We start from the raw sequence: 19,485 nt of genomic DNA, 5'->3' as shown, positions 1-19,485 counted from the left end.
TTGAAATTAAACACAAGATACCTGTGCTCAGTGAAGAGTCTCCTAGAGCAAATAAGGCTCTTTTTATCTGCCCCCACATGTTGAATGTGTAGACAGCTTGGCAGCAAAGCCAGGACATCACCAGGGTCATCAGTGGAAACCTCCATTTGCTGATGTTTTGTCCATCTGGAAAGGAAAGCTGGGAGGTCAGCTCCAGTGCTTCCGCATCTTCTGGTGGACTCAGTAGGGAGCTGATGGGTTAATCACCTCCCCTCCCCTAGATCCCAGATGTTTGAAAAAGACATCGCTAAAGTGCCCTCTTGCATTTCCCAGTGGCATCTAAAACTTGTCCCCTCTAGTGGCAAAAAGTGAAATGTAAAAAATATGTCTTAACTCTCTTGACATGTTGTAATAAGGTTCATTAGAGCTGCCGTCCTCCAAACTGGAGCCAAAGGTGATGATGCTGGTCTATGTTTTGGTAAATAAATGTGGAAATAGTTCAGAATTCCTCAGCCAAACAAGACGGAGATGACAGACTCATTAGTTTTCACTGTTTTATTTGAGTTGTGTTAAAAGCACAGTGATGGCTTATGACTAATAGAAAATCTGTGAATATGAAGAACTCTAACAAACTCAGTTGAGATCTATCAGAGAGTGACGAGGACAACATGATTCCAATATGAAATCTCACATAAAGCAGTAACTTTACAAATGCAACAACACTATCTCATGGAAGTCTTGGTGTTTATCCATAAAATATACAAAAATAAATAACAGAAACTTTGGAGTGTTTTAGGCCAGGAGAGAATCAGTGAAGAAATGTTTCTGGAACAGAAAAAAAGTAAAGTTAAGGTGACTTCGGAGTGAAAAGGTTTTTCTCAAACATTTTAAAAATCTACGCTGAACTCCTGAAGAGTTCCTGAGAGAAGTCCAGCTCAAGGCACGACAGGATAAAAAACACAGATGGACAAACTCCAGACCAAACAGGAGAGTCAAGGTCGATCCAACAGCTGCAGAGGAGCGATGTTACTGTGATGTAAAATAGAAATTAATGTGGAGAGTCCAACAGACACAGCAATCAGTGACCACTTCATTAGGTACACTTGTTCAACTGCTCTTTAACATAAATCGGCCAATCAGATGGCAGCACCAAATGTGTTCAAGCATGTAGACACAGTCTAGATCAGGGATACTCAACGTGTGGCTCCTTTTGTGATGATTTGTGGCTCTTTTATATCTTAATTTGAAATATTATTCCCTAGAAAACCTTTAAAGGAACATTTGATCACAGAAATTTTACATTGCAAGTAACATTAATCAGTTTGTTTCCGACACTTACACAGTAGGCTTTAATTGTCAGCCTCTATTTTTGTCTGTATATTTCCAATGCCCTTCGTCGCAATTTTTTGCTACTTTTAGCCCGTTTTTGCCACTTCTTTTCGCCACTTTTATCCTGCTTTTTGCAATTAAATGCCTCTTTTTTGCCAATTTCCCACCATTCTGCTGATTTGTGCCCATTTTAGTCACTTTCCACTCATTTTTTGATCATTTTTTGCCACTTGTCACCATTTCTTTTCACTTTCTGCCCTGTTGTGCCACTTTTCTCCCTATTTTTTCCACTATTCTCACAGTGTTAGCCACTTTAAGCCCTTTTCTGCCACTTCTTTTTATCATTTTTCACCAAGTTTTGATACTTTTATCCTGCTTTCTGAGATTTTTTGCCCGTTTTTGCCTATTTTTGCCATTTTTGCCTCACCCATTTAAGCTGCCTTTTGCAATTAAATACCACTTTTTGCCCATTTTTACCACCTTTTTTTCTGTTTTTTGCCCATTTTAGTCAGTTTTCACTCATTTTTGCCACGCTTTTGCTGCTTTTGGACCATTTTTGCCACCTTTAACTCATGTTTTGGTCACTTCCCACCCATTTTTGCCACCTTTAACTCATGTTTCGGTCACTTCCCACCGATTTTTGTCACCTTTAACTCATGTTTCGGTCACTTCCCACCCATTTTTGTCACTTTTCTTCCAGTGATTGCTGCTTTTTGACCATTTTGCACCCTTTAACTTATTTTAATTGCCACTTTTCATCACCTAGATTGTGCCTCTTGCAAATGTATTTTTCAACAATTTGGCTCTTTGGTTGAGCAGGGTTGAGTAATACTGGTCTGGATCAAGCATCAGATTATCAAACTGGCTCCAGATAAAGTAAACGACAGTGAAAATGCTAACTCTTGGCTTCATAACTTGTCCCTTTTCTATAAACCTCAGCTCCTTAAACGCTACATCAAAATAATGAAATAAAAAGAGAAATGGCCGCCGCATGATCACTGCAGATCAGAGGCACTGTGAGTCTGTAGATCCTGTTCAGTCTGGTTTTGTCGGTGGTCTGTGTGTCATCTCTGGGTGTTCATGGATCCACGAAGGACACTGCGATGTAGCGGACGCCAGCAGTGGTCGGCAGGCCTTCATGGTAGTGGGTGAGTCGGCCCGGGTGCATGAGGGCCCAGCCTTTACGAGGAGCCTGGACGGAGCAGTCGTAACGGAGGAACCTGCATCCACCTCCCTGCATCACAACACGTTACATATTTAAACCATGCAATGTTTTAATAAAGTAAACCAACACTAAAACACAGATGGGTCTCACAGACAGATTTACCCTTTAGAGACTCCCTTTTCCACTGCAGGAAACTAACAAAATAAAGTTAAACGTCATCATTCCAGGAGGAAACATCCTGGGACTGAACTATAAATCACACCCCACCATTAATGCACAAGCAAAAATAATATTTATGGCAGATCTTTATTTTTAAAAGCATAGAAGACATAACTTCACATGACAGACAGCTGTTATCTCAATGCTATTGTCTTTAATTTTCTTAATCCCTGTGTTTTACTGTCTTTTTAAAGACTTTTTAATTCCTTTTTTTGATTTTATGGTGCTCTTCATTGCTTTTTTATGCTGTTTTGTGTTTTTATTTCTGTGTTGCAGTCACTGTGCAGCACTTTGGTAAACCATGGTGTTGTTAAACGTGCTTCATTAATAGAGTCGAGTGGATTAGACTCCTAGATCCTGTCTGATAAAAGTTCTCGATTATTATTTCTCAGCTTAACAAAGAGTCAGTTCTTTCGGCTCCCAAACGGCTCTTCATTCCGGTATCCGGCTTCATTTGACCTGCCAGTTTTTGCAACATTATAACATATGATTGATATTTGGGCAGGTATTTTAACCTAACTATGCTCAGTTTCTACAATTGATTAAAATATCGTGTAACTGTTTTTCAAAATCTACTGTCTCCCAAAACACCTTGTGGGTCAGATGAAATCTGCTCATTGGCTGGGATGTATGACACACCTGACATAAAACATTAATGTTACACCATCAAACACGAGTCCTTAATGCATGGTGTGTCTGTGGTGGAGGATAAAAGATCGTTACTACTAATAAATCAAATAACACAGAGAGACACACAATCTATTTACAAATAATGATATTGATAGTTATAAAAATATAAAAACAGCTCTCTAGCGGGATCCGGCTCTTATCGTTCACGTAAAAGAGTCGGCTCTTTGAACCGGCTCGTTCACGAACGGCCCATCACTGCAGTACCTCTGTAATAAACCTCCCCATTGTTTTTTTCTCTTTATTCTTTGTTTTTCTTTAAGACTTAAAGCATCTTGTGAAAGGATTGAATGAAACACCCTGCTGAGATTGCACGTGAACGCTGGCAAATACTTGATCCACCTGATTCTACCTGTATAATATGGTTTTAAACACCTGGTGGTTATTCTGTACACTGTAGGAACATTCTAGTAAGGTTTAACAGTCGTAGTTACTCACCATCTCACTGTAAACCAGGGGTGTCAAACTCAATCACAGCAGGGGCCGGATTCTGGATTTAAGTCTTACCTGAGAGCCTACTAGGGTCGACACTAACCATAAACTGTCAACCTCATTTTCACAGGTAATAAAATATGAAAAAAAAACAGTTCTGATGAAAAATCATTTAGAAATTCAAAAAAGTAAAAATGATAACTTTAAAAGATCAAATCCTGAGATAAAAAGTCCAACTTATTACTTCTAAAGGCCAGAACACGATATCAAAAATAGAAAATAATGTTTTTAAAGAGCAAATATATGAGTAAAGAGTTGAACTCATAAGTTTGGAAGGTCAAAATATGAGATAAAATTTGAAATCATAAACTTAAAAGTCAAAATATGACTTAAAATTTTAATTTGTGAGTCTGATAGGTCATAATATGGGATTAAAAAGCCAAAGTTAGTGGTTGAAAATGTCAAAATATGAGCTAAAATTCGAATAATGACTTAAAAATATGACTTAAAATTTAGAATTATGAATCTAAAAAGGTAAAAATATGATATACAAAGTCAAAATTATGGATTTAAAATGTCAAAATATGAGAGAAAATTGAAATCATGAGTAAAAAGCCAAATTAATGAGTTCTAAAGGTAAAAATATGACTTAAAATTAAAAATTTTGAGTCTTAAAGATAAAAACATGACATATAAAATCCAAATTATGAGTTGAAAAAGCCAAAGTTTGAAATATAAAGCCAAAATCATAAGTTTGAGTCATAATCTTGGGATGCAAAATTCTGACTTGTCTAATTTTTCTTACTCTTTACTTTTACAGATTTTTATGGCTTACCAAGGATATTTTAAATAATCATGGTTAAGTTTACATTTTCATACTAGAGGAAATCTGCAGACCTCATACTGGTGGGCCAGTTATAACAGAAATATGATATGATCTTGCGGGCCGGGTAAAACCATTGCACAGGCCGGATCTGGCCCCCGGGCCTTGAGTTTGACACCCCTGCTTTAAACTACTGGTTTAGTAGCACTCAGCACCTCACTAGTTCTCTAATAACTAAACAACATTCAGGCCTCACTATTCCAACTATTTGTCCTTTTTCTATATTATTTTATGTTTTATTCTTTTTAATCATTTTTTAATTTTCATGCAGAGCTATTCTTTCAACTTCCTGTTGACCCAAAGGTTAAAGTCCTGCAGTAGAAAACAGCTTACAGTATAAATCGGTATTTATGCAGCTTTATTTCAAGCTGCTTTTATAGCATGGGATATGGGTAAACAATTCAAGCACATGTAGGATTTTATAGCAGAAATATGTCTTAATTTGAAGGTTCAAAGTAAACTCCTCCAGCTCCATGGTGTAACCACATTACTTTAAGTGGCTCCAACCCTTGAAATAAACTTTAATATGCGTTATGAATTATAGGAAACGTATTTTGGGGTTGTTTCTTCTTGAGTCAGATCTAAGCATATATAAACCAGTTATTCCATGGACTAACATCTGAGTAGCCCACTTACTGAGGATGCAGGGAAACAACATAAATGCAACGCTCATAAAAAGGATCCTAGCTGCAGCTTCATGTGTCATGCAGAGAAAAGAGACGGACTCACAGACGGACAAAGAGACGACACGGATGAAGAGATTCAAACACCAGGGGTGGATGTAAACATGCCAGAGATATGATGGCATTCAGTAATCAATGATATGATCAAATCAGAGTCATGCTTCCTCAAACTTGGACTGATCTTTGAGCTTCTACGTGTTTTATTCAGCTTTAAAGAGGAGGGATTTATGAGCACTGGACCTCTTACAGGAGTAATTGTATAATGTGTTGGGTAAACCAGATGTTGACCAAACTAAGGCCTTCGTCAGACTCCAGACCACATCTGTTTAGAGTCAGACTGGATCCAGACTCATTTAACAAAGTCTGGACGGCAAAAACAAAACATGAAATTCAATATTTTTAATAAAACCGCATCAAAAGCAGCATCTGGAAGTGGTTTAACCCTGATAAATGTTAGATTTTTGATCAGTATGTCATAGCTGGGGCCTAATGATGAAATCTACAAGCCTTCCAGAGCAGAAAAACTGAAATGTTTCTGTATTTTTGATAAGTAAAGGTTGGTATTTGCTGGCATTGCTGAAATTTAGTATTCATCATGTTTTGCTTGCCTTCTCAAGGATCCCGGTGTGGCTGCACCCCTAAAAGCTTTAGACAGCCAAACAGCTGATCTGACTCCTCCAGTGGCGCCTGGCAAAGGCGTTTCAGTTTGCTGCTCCCTTTACTTGCAAAATCTTACAAACAGAGCTGAAACGTCATGTGCTGCTCTCATCGGATGATTGTCAGAGGAAGCTCAATGACTTGAAGGCCGCTGATGCTCTGTTGTTATTCTATGTTTCTGAATCTAGTTATGTATTTTTCATCATGCTTTTTGTGTTCAGCTGATTGTTTTTTGTCAGGAATGTTAAAACTGCTGCTGCACGTCTTAGACAGGACACTCTTAAAGAGAATTTCCTGCTTAAATAAATAAAAATAAAGAGTTACAGCTCAGATAGTTTAGGCGGGCTTAACAAACTTGTAGGAAGCACAGCTACCTGTTTGAAACTCACCTGGTAATCATGGCCCACTTGATTCAGTGCAATGTTTATAGTGAATGTAGAGGCGTCATGGTGCGGTCTCAAAAAGGGCTGCTCATCTGGCTTATATCTAACTACAAAGGCCAAGTCAAACTGAGCCTGCAAACACAGACAGAAAGGAATCATGCAAGCATTCGCACAGAAACGGCTCGTCTGTTCATCACACGAACGCCCCTCGCAGCTCCGGCTCGTACAGAAACAATCCCGCTCCAGCATTCAGCCCGTCAGAGACGGAGCAGAGAAGCAGAGAGAGAGCTGAAGATCACCTGCATCATCATCATCATGTCCTGTAGCACCTTTACCTCCTCCTCATTTACCTGGTAGTCAACGTCTTTGCTGTTGAGAGCAATGTTAACAGTGAATGTGGAGGCGTCGTGGTGAGGCGTGAGCAGCGGCTGCTCGTCGGGTTTGTACCTCACCACGAAGGTCAGAGGAGACGAGCACTGATGAGAGAAGACATAGCGGTCAGAGGAGCAAAAAGGAAGAACACAGACATGGGATCCACGGAGACGGCTGCAGCTGCTGAGGAGAAATCTGAACATTATTCAGTTAAATCCTAAAATATCACAGATGATGAACACGCCTCTGTTTCAGCCATAAATAATGATCAATACTCAGCATTAAAGCATGAAGCCTGGAGAAAGAAAGAAGTGGATGCAGCCTGAGGTAGAGCAGGGCAGTTATTCTAATTTCATTTTCAATTAAAAACCCTATTACAAAAAAGATGGGACGCTGTGTAAAATGTGAATGAAAACAGGAGACAGTGATTTGCAAAATCTCCCCTATATTTCTGAATTCATTACAAAGACGAGATATTTAATATCCAAACTGATGAGCTTCATTCAAACACTCATTCTGAGTTTGATGTCTGCAAAGTGTTCAAAAAAAGTTGAGACAGGACAAGAAAATACTGGGAGAGTTGTGAAATGCTCCAAAAAACACCTGGACCATTCCACAGCTAAGAAGGTTAACAGGTGATATTACCATGATTGGGTGAGTATAGTCCCACAGTTTATGAACAGCATTCCTTAACATGAAGGAAACTTACAGACTAGACCAGTGATACTCAACCTATGGCTCTGGAGCCACATGTGGCTCTTTTGTGATTATTTGTGGCGCTTTTATGTCTTAATCTTAAATATGATTCCCCCAGAAAACCTTAAAAAGGAGAAATCTTTTTGCCGTTTTCACCATTTTTGCCTCTTTTCACCATTTAAGCTACTTCTTGTCATTTCATACCACTTTTTTCCTACTTTTTGCCCATTTTAGCCACTTCTTTTTTCCACTCTTATCTCATTTTTTGCCCCTTTTCACCATTTTTACACCACTTTTCACCCATTTAAGCTCTTTTTCGCCTCTAAGTACCACTCGCGTCCTCTTTTTTGCCCATTTTGCTACTTCTTTTGGCCACTTTTATCCCATTTTTGCCCATTTTCACCACTTTTCACCCATTTCATCTATCTTATTCCTCTAAATACCACTTGTCTCCTATTTTTTGCCTATTTTTGCCACTCTTGACTGCTATTTGCCCATTTTAGTCACTTTTCACTTATTTTTTGACATGTTTTTGCCACTTTTGGACCATTTCTTTCTAACTGTAACTCATTTTTTTGTCACTCACCCATTTTTGCTACTTTCTGACCCTTTTCCTCCCCATTTCCACCCCATTTCCACCCATTTTTATTGCTTTTTGACTATTTTTGCCACCTTTAACTTATTGTTATTGCTACATCAAGCTGTTTTTGCCACTTTTCAGCACTTTTGTGGCTCTTGCAAAGGTATTTTTCAACAATTTGGCTCTTTGATTGAGCAGGGTTGAGTAACACTGGACTAGACCATCTACAGCCCATAAGATCATTAAAAGATTCAGAGAATCTGGAGAAATCTCTGCATTTCTGGAGCAAAGCTAGAAACCAGCGCTGAATACCTGTGACCTTTGACCTCTTAGGCAGCTCTGCATCAAAAATGTCATCATTCTGTAATGGATAATACAGCATGGGCTCTGGAACACTCCAGAAAACTACACCCAGTTGACACATAACACCGCTGCATCTAAACGTTAGTTAAGACTCTAGCATGCAAACAAGGCATCTATCAACTATATCCAGAAGCCCCGCCCACTCCTCTGAGCCTAGCTCATCTACGACGGACTGGCCTGAAGTAAAATATATTGTTGGTATCAAATTTAGAATGTGTGGATTTTGAAAAAAAACAAAGTTTTTAAGTTTGAACATTAAATATTTTGCCTTTGTGTTTTATTCAGTTGAATCTGGTTGGATAGGATTTCTCAGTCACTCTAGTTTAAGTGACATTTTCCACAGCATCCCAAGTTTTCTGGAATTGTGATGTGTTGAATTTTGTGTTCCTGTGATCAAGAAAAAACAATAATCGGGATTAAATGATTCCGTCAGTGCATGTGGCTTATTTTGTCCAGAAGTTTGCTATGTGTCGTAAATGGAGCGCACCCTCCGTTCTCAATGGCAGCACTGAACTTTCCTTTAGTCGTTGGACTTCGAAGCTCTTTTAAGCCAGCTACATCTACTTCTTATATTCAGTCCATGACAAATTATCTTTCAAAGTCAACATTTTAAAGTCAAGAATCACAACATTTGCACATATTTGTCCCTGTGTATTCCTCAGGCTGGTAACAGCTCTCTTTTTAGAAACACTGAAACGGAGAAAGAAGGAGAAAGAAGAGCAGTCAGATTGCGGCCTGCATCGTCCTCTAAGGAGCCTTCTGCTCATCAAATTCAGAGTCAAGATTGTTAGAATTTACTTCAGTCAGGCATCAACACAAACAGATTTTCTTTATCCTCAGAGTCCGTCCTTGTTTTCAGGGATCCTACCTTCGTGTAATAACCGGGGTACATTTTCTCCGTCACCGGAGCGATGAACTCCAGTAAGAACTTGTGCCATTCCTTCTCAAAGTTGATCTGATTCATGTGGATGTCGATCGTCGGGACGTTCTCATAGCCACCCTGGATTCTGGTATCCTGACAGGAATGAGGAAACATTGAGAGTTTATCACAGGAAATCGCTGAATGGATGCATGGGAGAGGGGCAATAACAGAATTTAAATGCTGCTTCATTTTTCCAAAAATCAAGTGAATCCTAGAAGTCTACCTGTTATGATACCACAGCAACATATATTAGACCCTATGCACACAACATTGGCTGATTTATTGATTTTTATCAGCAGCATTTGCTGCATCTGCAGGAGGCAGAGCCAGCAGATAAAGAGCTGCCTTTCTGATGCCCATCGGTCCACATGGTTAACTTTTACAGGCCAATATTAAGGCATAACTGGGTTCAGGGTTTTATCACTGAGAGTTTATCCTTTCAGCAGGGCACAGGTGTCTGATGTTTCTTTAAAAGCAGGAAAACCTTTGGACTCCGTCTGAATCGCTTTAATACCAACACATTTTTGTGCAATGTAAACCGCGTCTCCTTGGCCGTTCCCTCCTTCACTCTCTGTTTGTAAGAGACATGCATGCATTTTTTTGATGCACAAATTGCAAAAAATAAAAAAATCTCAACACTCATTAAACTGGGAACTTAAATGGACCAAGCTGCACTTTTATTTACACACTGCATTAACAAGGGTTTAAACTGGAAAAAGTTTGACATCTGATAGCCCAGCCTGCATACAGATCTGGTCTAGGACGTCTTCATCCAGACTGGATTTGGTTTATGTGGAAGGAACATGTACTAGCACACATAAAAGACCAGCCCGCCAGTTGACTTTAGCTGTGGTTTTCCTCTGGTAAACTGAAGCATGGCTTTGCTTGTGTCCATCCAGCCTCACTCAGAGTGATGGGGGTCCCTGCTTCTTTGAGAGATCGTGGTCATTTATCTCAGCTTAGCAATAAAGGCTGTTTTATTGGCTCCAATACAGCTTTCATTTGGTACCAGTTTGCCTTTTATATTCTGACAAGAATAAAAAATGGACTCTCAAACAGGAGCCAGTTCTCTGAACGGCTCATCGTCATCACAACTCCACCATTTCAACCTAGCAGCACCCCACAGGCGTTATGATCAGTGTTTCAGCACTTTATCTGCAATTGCCTATGCACTTTCAAAATTAATGTTTGTTTTAATTTATTGATCTAATATCTCTCTGAAATATAAGATTTTGTGATGTGTGCTGCTGATCTCTTTGCCAGGTCATCCTTGTCAAAGAGATCTCATTCTCAGTGGGTTTTATCTGGTTAAATAAAGGTTAAAAAAAATCAGCTTATCCTTTAACAGCATGTTTGTGGCAAAATGAGAGTGAAAAGCTAAAGAGATGCCACAAGCTTCTTCTTAAGAAATACCAAAGATTAAAAAAAAAAAAACATGGTATCAAAAAGTACAGAATAATCAACATTTTTAGGTTTCTGTATTCATCATTAATGACTGAATTTCTGTAACTTTCAGAGGATTAAAAAAAACCTCAAACGTACCACATTCCCTCCTCCGGACCATTTCCCAAAATGCTCCATTTCTTCAACAAGGTGGTTACAGGCCACGTCAGTGAAAATGGGGAACCAGTAGACATCAGGACACGGCTGAGGAACAGAGGAGAAATGTTTAGGTAAATAAATCCGTTATAAACCGTTAGTTCATTAATGAAGGGACTCCTTACTGAGAGCCGGACTAAATCTCAGAGTCTGGATCCATTAATGGACTCGTGTTTGTACTCACAGTTTCTATCAGTTTGTCTTTCATGATGAGCGTGTAGTTCTCGTGGATGTAGCGCTCCTGCCAGTCCTGAAACAAACAAACACTTTTACTGCTCTGTTTCACATCTGAAGCTGCAGTTTGGGGTTTGTGGGTATCAATAAAATCTTTTATATTCCCAATAAAAATCCCTTCGCCAAGTAAAACCAGAGGCACCTGCAGACGCCACACATCCATATACAATACGACCTGTCCTAACCACAAAATCATCAGTTCACAATATCTAAACCAGTATTACTCAATGTGTGGCTCTTTTGTGATTATTTGTGGCTCTTTTATGTCTGAATTTGAAATATTATTCCCCCAAAAAAACTTTAAAAAAGTGAAACTTTGACCTCAGAAGTTATCCATTAATCAGTTTGTTTCCCAAGCTTTTACAGCTGGCTTTAATTGTCAACCTTCATTTTTTTATCTGTATATTTCTATTGGCTTTTTTGCATTTTTGCCCCTATTTTCCTTTTTTGCCACTTTAAATTCATTTTTGCTGCTCTAAGCCCACTTTTGCCACATATTTTGCCCCCTTTTTGCCTATTTGTATCCAGTTTATACCCTTGCACACCAATTTTTGCCTCTTTCATCCTGCTTTTTGCTATTTTCCCTTTTATTGCCACTGAACTTTTATTGCCACTTATTGCCGTGTAACTTATTTTTTGTCACTTGTTCCCCTTTTTTTGACACTTTCTGCCCCTTTTTCTTCCCATTTTTTTTCACCCAATTATTACAATTTTAAGCCTTTTTTGCCCCTTTTTATCCATTGTTTTTACCCTTGTCCCATTTTTTGTCACTTAGAATAAATGTTTTCAGCTTTAAGCCCACTTTAGCCACTTTTTTTGCCAGTTTTTGCTCACTTTATCCCCTTTAAACCAGTTGTTTCCCACTTTTTACAAATTTAAGCTGCCTTTTGCCGTTAAATGCCACTTTTTCCCCCATTGTTGCCCATTTTTCCTACCTTTTTGCTGCTTTTTTGCCTGCCTTAGTCACTTTTCACTTATTTTTTGCCATGTTTTTGTTGCTTTTGACCATTTTTGCCACTCGTATCTTTTGTCTTGTTACTTCTAGCCCATTTTTGCCACTTTTTCTCCCTGTTTATATCACTTTTCACCCAGTTTAAGCCATTTTATGCCTATTTTGCCCCTTTTCACCCACTTTCACCCGTTTTTGCCACTTTTCACCACTTAGATTGTGGCTCTTACCAAGGTATTTCTAATGATTTGGCTCTGTGCTGGAGCGGGGTTGAGTAACACTGATCTAAACTGATCATAAACTTGAAAACATGAGATTTATTTAGCAATGGCAACAAAAATTGACCTAGCTACAAGTTAGCTGGGTATTAGTATTTTTATAACTGGTGAACTTTATATGATGTTTAAGTTGAAATGAGCGTTTTGTTTTTTGTCCTCACCAGTGGGTTCTCAAAGATCTGCCACAGGTCGTTGTGTAGATGACCCGTCTGATAGTTTTCTGTCGACAGGATACGACCAAAGGTGTGCATGTTTGTCACGTACATGAAGACTGCCTGAAACAAAGATGCACAAAAAAAAAATCAATCATGATGACAATCTAAAATGTAGGCTTATATTAGAGACCGTTAGAATGTCCTGTGATTGACTAGCAACCAGCCCAGGATGTACCCGCCTCTCGCCCAATGACAGCTGGGATAGGCTCAATAATTAAACTTTCACATTCACTAATTCCACACAGCATATTTGACTTGATGAATGTAGCACACCCCTACCTGGTCTGTCATTCCTGTCTTTACACAGGCACACATATCCCTGGATAACAAACTCTAGACACGGCTTTAACCACGTCTCCTGAACACAAATAACGTCAGATTTTATCTCACAGTCCCAAACTGGCTTTTTAAGTTCCTGTCCATTGGGGATTAGACTTCTAGCATTCCACTGAAGGATGCAGAACATCATAAATATTTCAAACATCATCACAATCTTCTTCATCATCCTCCCTCTCAATGTGACTTGTCCAGGATGAAATGGACTCCCTGGTCACTGATATCTGTTCATGTAGATGAGTTGATGTTGGTAAATGAGGCCAAAATCATCTGCTGCTGATGTTAAACTTACCTGAACACCCCTCAGTTCCATGCATGCATTTTTGGAGGACACATTCAGATAAACTGATTATTAAAACCCATAAAGTCAGACTCTGATGTGTCCCGTTTCCTCAGACCGACCTTTTCACGGACGTTGAAGCAATACGCCATGTCAGGGTCTAAGATTTGTGAGGTGAAAAGCTCGTAGTCCGTGAGTTCTGATCTCAGGATGTCAGCCTTCACCAGGTACACACTGGACACGTACGGGACGTTCCACACGCCTCTGGAAGAGAAAAGTCAGAGTTAGAGGATGTGCATGCAGACATGTTACAGGCTGCAAATCTGTCTGCAGCTTCAGGCAACATGTTTGCTGAACATAGACAAAAAAACAGAAAAGATTCAAGGAATCCATAAATCTGCCACAATAGCTGCTGTCTCAGGGATGCAATCAGTAAACATTTGAGTTACAGTTGTCTAATGTCCATCTAAAACTCTAAAGCAGGGGTCATCAACTAGAACTGTACAAGGGCCAGATTTTGTCTTGACAGGTGCTAAGAGGGCCAGACCATCAAATAAGCTCAAATAAGACTTTAGTCTATTAACTATGTTTGACTATCTATCTATGTCTATTTGTTATTTTTTAAGTATTTGCGTTTTCTGAGTCTATGCTGCAGGCGGCCTCAAGGGCTCAATCGAGATATTTTGTGGAGAGTTGACACAAAAAACGGCTAATTTAATCAGGACTGGACTGAAAAGTTTGTGTTTATCATGCATCATTTTATCTAATCATGGCAGAGAGGTGGATTCCTGTCAAAAACCCTAATTAAACTGTTTCATAATTAACTGTTTTTAGGGTTGATTTAATAGCTGTAGGTAATAAGAGATGACAGATCCTCCTTCACTTATTCTGAATTTAAACATATGCGTTACTCAACTCTGCTCCACCAAAGAGCCAAACTGTTGAAAAATGCTTTTATAAGAGCCACAATGTAAGTGGTGAAAAGTGGCAAAAACTGATTAAAGTGGCTATAAAAATAAGTACAAGGTGGCAAATAATGGTCAAACAGCAGCAAAGAGGCAAAGTCGGCCTAAAATGGCAAAAATGTGGGGTGAAAAGTGGAAAACATGGAGAAAATGTGGCAAAAATGGGCGAGAAGTTACCAAAAAAGGGGTTACAGTTGGCAAAAAATGCCCAAGAACATGGCAAAAAATGAGTGTAAGAGTGACTACAATGGGCAAAATGTGGGGAAAAATGGTCAAAAAACAGAAAAACAGCAATAAATGAGTGTAGAAGTGACTACAATGGGCAAAAATGTGGGAAAAAACAGTCAAAAAACAGAAAAGCATAGCAATAAATTAGTGTAAAAATGACTACAATGGACAAAAATGTGGGAAAAATGGTGAAAAAGCAGCAAAGAGTGGCAAGAATGCTGTAAATAGGGGTATTTAATGGCAAAAATGGGAAAAAATTACAACAAGCAGGATAAAAGAGGGTACCAAAATGGGATAGAAGTAGTTAAAATGGGCAAAAAGAGATGCCAAAGTGGGGCTAAAGCAGTAAAAGTGGATTAAAAGTAGCAAAAAAATAAAAAAAAAGCAAAAATTGCAAATAAGGGCAATGTACAGACAAAAAATAAAGGTTGAACAATAAAGCCAAATGTATTAATGTAGGGATTAAAACTGATTAATGTGACTTGCAATGGATAATTTCTGAGGTCATAGTTTCCCTTTATAAAGGTTTTCTGGGGGAGTATTATTCAAATTAAGACACAAAAGAGCTACATGTGGCTCAAGAGCCACGCATTGAGTATCACTGTTCTAGCGGGCCAGATGGGAAGCTTTGGGGGGCCTGATGTGGCCCCCAGGCTGCCAGTTGATGATCACTGCTCTTAAGTCTCCAGAAACCCTGTAAACTCACACTCTGCGTCCTTGAACGATGTCGACGTAGTCCTCAGAGCGGGCGTAGTAACCCTCAGCACTCAGAGCTCCCCAGAAGTTACTCCACAGACGGCCGACTCGAGTGATCATCGGGGCCACGATGGGACTGAGGGACGGTTTAAGACGCACTATTAATGTCTTCTCATGGTTCAACACCGGACCATTATTCAGTTTTTAAACATGTGTCTGTGACCAGAGCAGTAAAACACACAAAAACAAGCTTCTTATGAATATTTCTGCAAAAATAAAAATACTTACAGGTTTTGTTCAATGAGAATTTTCAGCGTTTCTTCATTCTTTAAGACGACTTCGATGTCCAGGCTGAAGAAATAGTCACAGTCTTTGTCCTTTCTGCACATATCACTGGTAAACAGAAGAGATGATAAATTATTAGATCCATTTTGCTCTGCTGCTTTTTTGGCCGTCTTTTTGACAGACAATGGGTTCACCTCCAGTTCCAAAAAATTTAAAGATTTGGAGTTTTACTGTTAAAAATGTTTATTTTTCACATTCTTTATGATGTTTAATTTTTATTAATGTTTAGATGTATGGTTTTGACGTCACTTCTTGCAGAAAGCTTGATGTTTCAGTGGTTTCAAAGATGTTTCAGTGGTTTCAAAGATGTTTCAATGGTTTCAAAGATGGTTCAGGTGCTGAGTCATGCTGAAGATGATCATTTAAAACCTTCAATCAAATAATCATACATTCCACTGTAGCATTGCAGATATTAGCTGATGTCCCAGCAGCTGCTTTCTTCCATTCACATCTGCTCTTAAACAACAAATACTGCACAATAAGAAATGCTATGCTAACTTATTTTGAAAACCAGGGCTCTTTATGAGTCTCTTTAAAGTTAAAAATTAAACCATTTGCTATAAACACATCACTAAGCATTGTGCACATTTCAGTCTTTAGATTTGACTCACAAGCCCAGGTTTCTGGACTCGGCCCCGTCGATCGCCTCTTCAGGTCCGATGACTCTCACATCCTGATAGAGACTCCCATGATCCTTCAGGAAAGAGCTGACCTGAGAGGCGTGATGAGCCTCCTGAAGAGAGAAGGATGAGCATCAGTAAAAACAGTCTTAGCAGCCATGCACTTCTGCACCACTAGAGCTTTTATCAGTAGTCAAAAACTAAGTTGTTCATGAAACTTTTTCCCATCATGCTTAAAGAAACAAAACGTGCCCATTTCACCCTCAGTCTGACTCTTCCTTCAAGTATTTTTGTTTCAGGTTTGACGTGGTTAAAGTTACCTGGCTGTGGATGAAGAGTTTGAGTTTGTCTTTGGGATACTGGAGCTTCAGGAGGCGTTCAAAAAACACGGTGACGAAGGGAGTGGGCTGCTGAATGAAGATGCCGATCACAACCATCGGGTATTCACTCTCCTGACAGAAACAAACATCATCATAGAAGTCCAATATTAACAGAAAACTGAACTGAAATGTGGTGAAACAGGTGAAAAGGAATAGATGTGATCATTACTGAAACAAACCTTCAGAGCTGTTAGTGGGCGGAGATCCTCATGACACACCGTACACCCAGTCTCAAACGTCCAGATGTTTGGGATGTAGTTCCCTAGGTAGTTTATCTGAAGCTGGAAAACAAAAAATAAGCTACAGTACCCGGTCCATGTGTTAAAGAAAGAATATGCACCAAAACAGCAAATAAGTCACACCTCTTTATTGCCAATTTAAACTAATAATAATAAATCTTAAACTAACTTTTTAACTTTTGCAACATATGCCATTTTTTCCCACTCTTACCCCATTTTTGCTACTGTTTTGCCATTTAACCCATTTTTGCCTCTTTGCCCTTTAATAACCCTTTTTTTTGTTGTCAATTTTTGCACCTTTGGCCAGTTTTAACCCATTTTTGATCCTTTTTGGCTATTCTTGCCATTTAATGCCAATTTTTGCCACTCTAAACCCACTTTTGTTGCTTTTTGACTTTTTTTGGGCTTCTCCCCCATTTCTAATGCTTTTTTTGTAAGTTTTAACCAAATTGTCCATATTTGCCATCTTTTTCAATATAACCAATTTTTGCCATAACATCGCCTTTTATAACCCTTTTTTTCAAGTGTCCATTATTGCAACTTTTGGCCAGTTTTAACCCATTTTTACCCTTTTTTGTGATTTTTTTGCCATATAATGCCAATATTTGTCTCTTATCCCTCAATTTTTGCCACATCTTTTTGCAAGTTTAAACCATTTTGCAATTTTTTTGCAAATTTTTTTTTCAATTTTTTGCCCTTATTAACTCTTTTTTTTCCAATTGTGGCCCCAACTTTTTTTTGCCTCTTTTCACAACTATGTTATTATTCTCCATGAAAGAAGTCTCAGTTATTTCTGCTTTATTTCTGACATCCTGCTGTTTGTGCTTATCACAGCTTGGCTATAAAGTCTGACATTACATTCCAAATACTTGAGTTCAGTATGCCCGTCAGAATGATCATCATCGCCGATCAAAGGGTGGTTCTGCTTTAAAGGGGACATATTATGCAAAAATCACTTTTTCAGTCTTTTCTAACACAAATATGTGTCCCTGGCTGGTCCACAATCCCCTCAAGTACCAGAAAAATCCATTCTCTCTTATCATCTCTTTCTGCACCTTTCAGAAAATGTGTGCTGAAACAAGCCGTTCTCAGATTTTACACTTAGTGACCTCAAAAGGGGTCCCAGTCAGATCCTAAACTTTGGATAAAAGTGTCTGTAGCATCAGGAGTGCTGCATCCATTTCCTGAGAGGGGTGTGGTCAGGGGGCAGGGCCAGACAGCTAATTATCATTTAAAGCCACAGACACAGAAACGGCTCATTCTGAGCAGGGCTGAAACAGAGGGATTTATAGACATGCAAAAATCCAGTATTGGAGTATTTTTTTAAGCATCACAGGCATGTTTTGGGGACCTCTGAGACCGATATAAACTTGTATTAAAAGGGTAAAATATGTCTCCTTAAAGAAAAGGGGTAAAGATTTTGAATAAAATAGGCTATACTCGTACTGCAGCATAAATAAATAAATAAAATGCATTTTTTGTTGCTTTAATAAGAGTGGCTATTATTCAGGTTAAAAATAAAATAGGTTTGTATAGCTTAACTCTAAAGTGGACCGGGATTTTACAGATCTCCATGTGCCCCCTGTTTGGCCGGGCCCCAGAAAGCTCCCCCCTTTATCCCCCCTTATGGGCGGCCTTGTCTGATATACAAATATCCCTATAATACACTCTACCTTTTCCCCATGATAGATAGAAGCTCCTTTTCTGTAGGTCTTCAAAGGGCTTGTCTTATCTATCTTATTATGTCTGAATAAACACACTGTTTTCCCATGGTGATAAGCTCATTCATGGAAATCTAAAGTAAATGAATGAAAATAAGTCTTTGATATAGATGTGCGGGTCTATGGCTTTGTTTATATAATGCTCTGGAGAATTGCTGACTGAAAATCAACTAATGGCTGCAGAATTCACTGATTTTGTAATCTGACATTTGTGCAATATTTCTGCATTCAGCTCAAACAGTAAGGGTGTTTGGTTACACCCACTCTCTGCACATCATGCTGAGGTTCCTGCAGATTTATTTCCACTCTAATCGGTTGGTGTTGGTTAAATCTGTACCTTTGTTGGTCCATTGCCGTGAATGATGACAGGCAGCGTGTCGTAGAGAACATTTCTGGCTCGCACTCGTCCATCCTCAAACTTCAGCACCACTTCATCTGCAGACAAACACACACATATACACTCGAATGTTTTGCCTGGGGCCCTGTGAGAGGTTAATCCTGCTGTACCCAGGTGAAGGAGAATAATCTGAGTGGGATGGGAGGAGGGCAGCAGGGGGAAATCTAACTGCTCATTTATATTCTTAGAACGAGACAACACTACAGCAGAGAGAGGAAGTGAAGGAGTCTTCAGAGAGTCTACTCAGGCCCGTCTGGACTCTCCATGCCGCCTCTGTGAGCTCTGACACTTCCTCTTCATGGACGACTCATAAATTCCTCCCTCGGCCTCCAAGGGAAAAAATGCTGCACAGTGCAGAGAGTTCAGCTCATGTCTAAACGTGCCGCCTTGCCTGGAAATATAAAGCCCTCAGCTGTGAATTCTGTGAGGTCTGACTTCACTGAAAGCTCACTGCGACCATGCTTCAGTCGTATATCATTGTTGGAGACAAAAGATAGCAAATTTAACCCAGCGTGTTTTCTGAGGAGTTTGCTGCATGTGTAATCCTTCTGAGCAGAGGAAGACATGCCGCTATAAACAGCTGCAAAATTTCCCAAACACTCCAATCACAGTGCAGCCTACAGCTGTGTTTGTTAGGTTTAATGGTGACTTTA

General features: G+C 39.2%; 1 protein-coding gene across 2 annotated transcripts in view; it reads right to left on the bottom strand.

Annotated features, from left to right (window-relative positions):
* Positions 1–1,805: 1,805 nt before the first annotated feature.
* The window catches only part of plod1a (procollagen-lysine, 2-oxoglutarate 5-dioxygenase 1a), a 38,431-nt gene continuing 20,751 nt past the window's right edge, over positions 1,806–19,485 (bottom strand). Inside the window, exons 7-19 of one of the 2 annotated variants that reach the window (XM_041799220.1) lie at positions 18,773–18,870; positions 16,655–16,756; positions 16,416–16,547; positions 16,087–16,208; positions 15,419–15,523; positions 15,141–15,266; positions 13,364–13,505; positions 12,572–12,685; positions 11,134–11,199; positions 10,893–10,997; positions 9,297–9,443; positions 6,768–6,893; positions 1,806–2,542 (exon numbers count right to left, since the gene is read on the bottom strand). In XM_041799220.1, the coding sequence (XP_041655154.1) occupies positions 2,387–2,542; positions 6,768–6,893; positions 9,297–9,443; positions 10,893–10,997; positions 11,134–11,199; positions 12,572–12,685; positions 13,364–13,505; positions 15,141–15,266; positions 15,419–15,523; positions 16,087–16,208; positions 16,416–16,547; positions 16,655–16,756; positions 18,773–18,870 (1,541 nt within the window). In that variant the 3' untranslated portion in view covers positions 1,806–2,386. Of the gene's footprint in view, positions 2,543–6,423; positions 6,550–6,767; positions 6,894–9,296; positions 9,444–10,892; positions 10,998–11,133; positions 11,200–12,571; positions 12,686–13,363; positions 13,506–15,140; positions 15,267–15,418; positions 15,524–16,086; positions 16,209–16,415; positions 16,548–16,654; positions 16,757–18,772; positions 18,871–19,485 lie in introns of both variants that reach the window. The other variant, XM_041799219.1, reaches the window with a different exon arrangement.

This window comes from Cheilinus undulatus, linkage group 11 (genome assembly GCF_018320785.1).
Source record: "Cheilinus undulatus linkage group 11, ASM1832078v1, whole genome shotgun sequence".
NCBI classification, from domain to species: Eukaryota; Metazoa; Chordata; class Actinopteri; order Labriformes; family Labridae; genus Cheilinus; species Cheilinus undulatus.
Note: the sequence above shows the minus strand (reverse complement) of the source record. Positions and strands in the feature narration are given on the sequence as shown.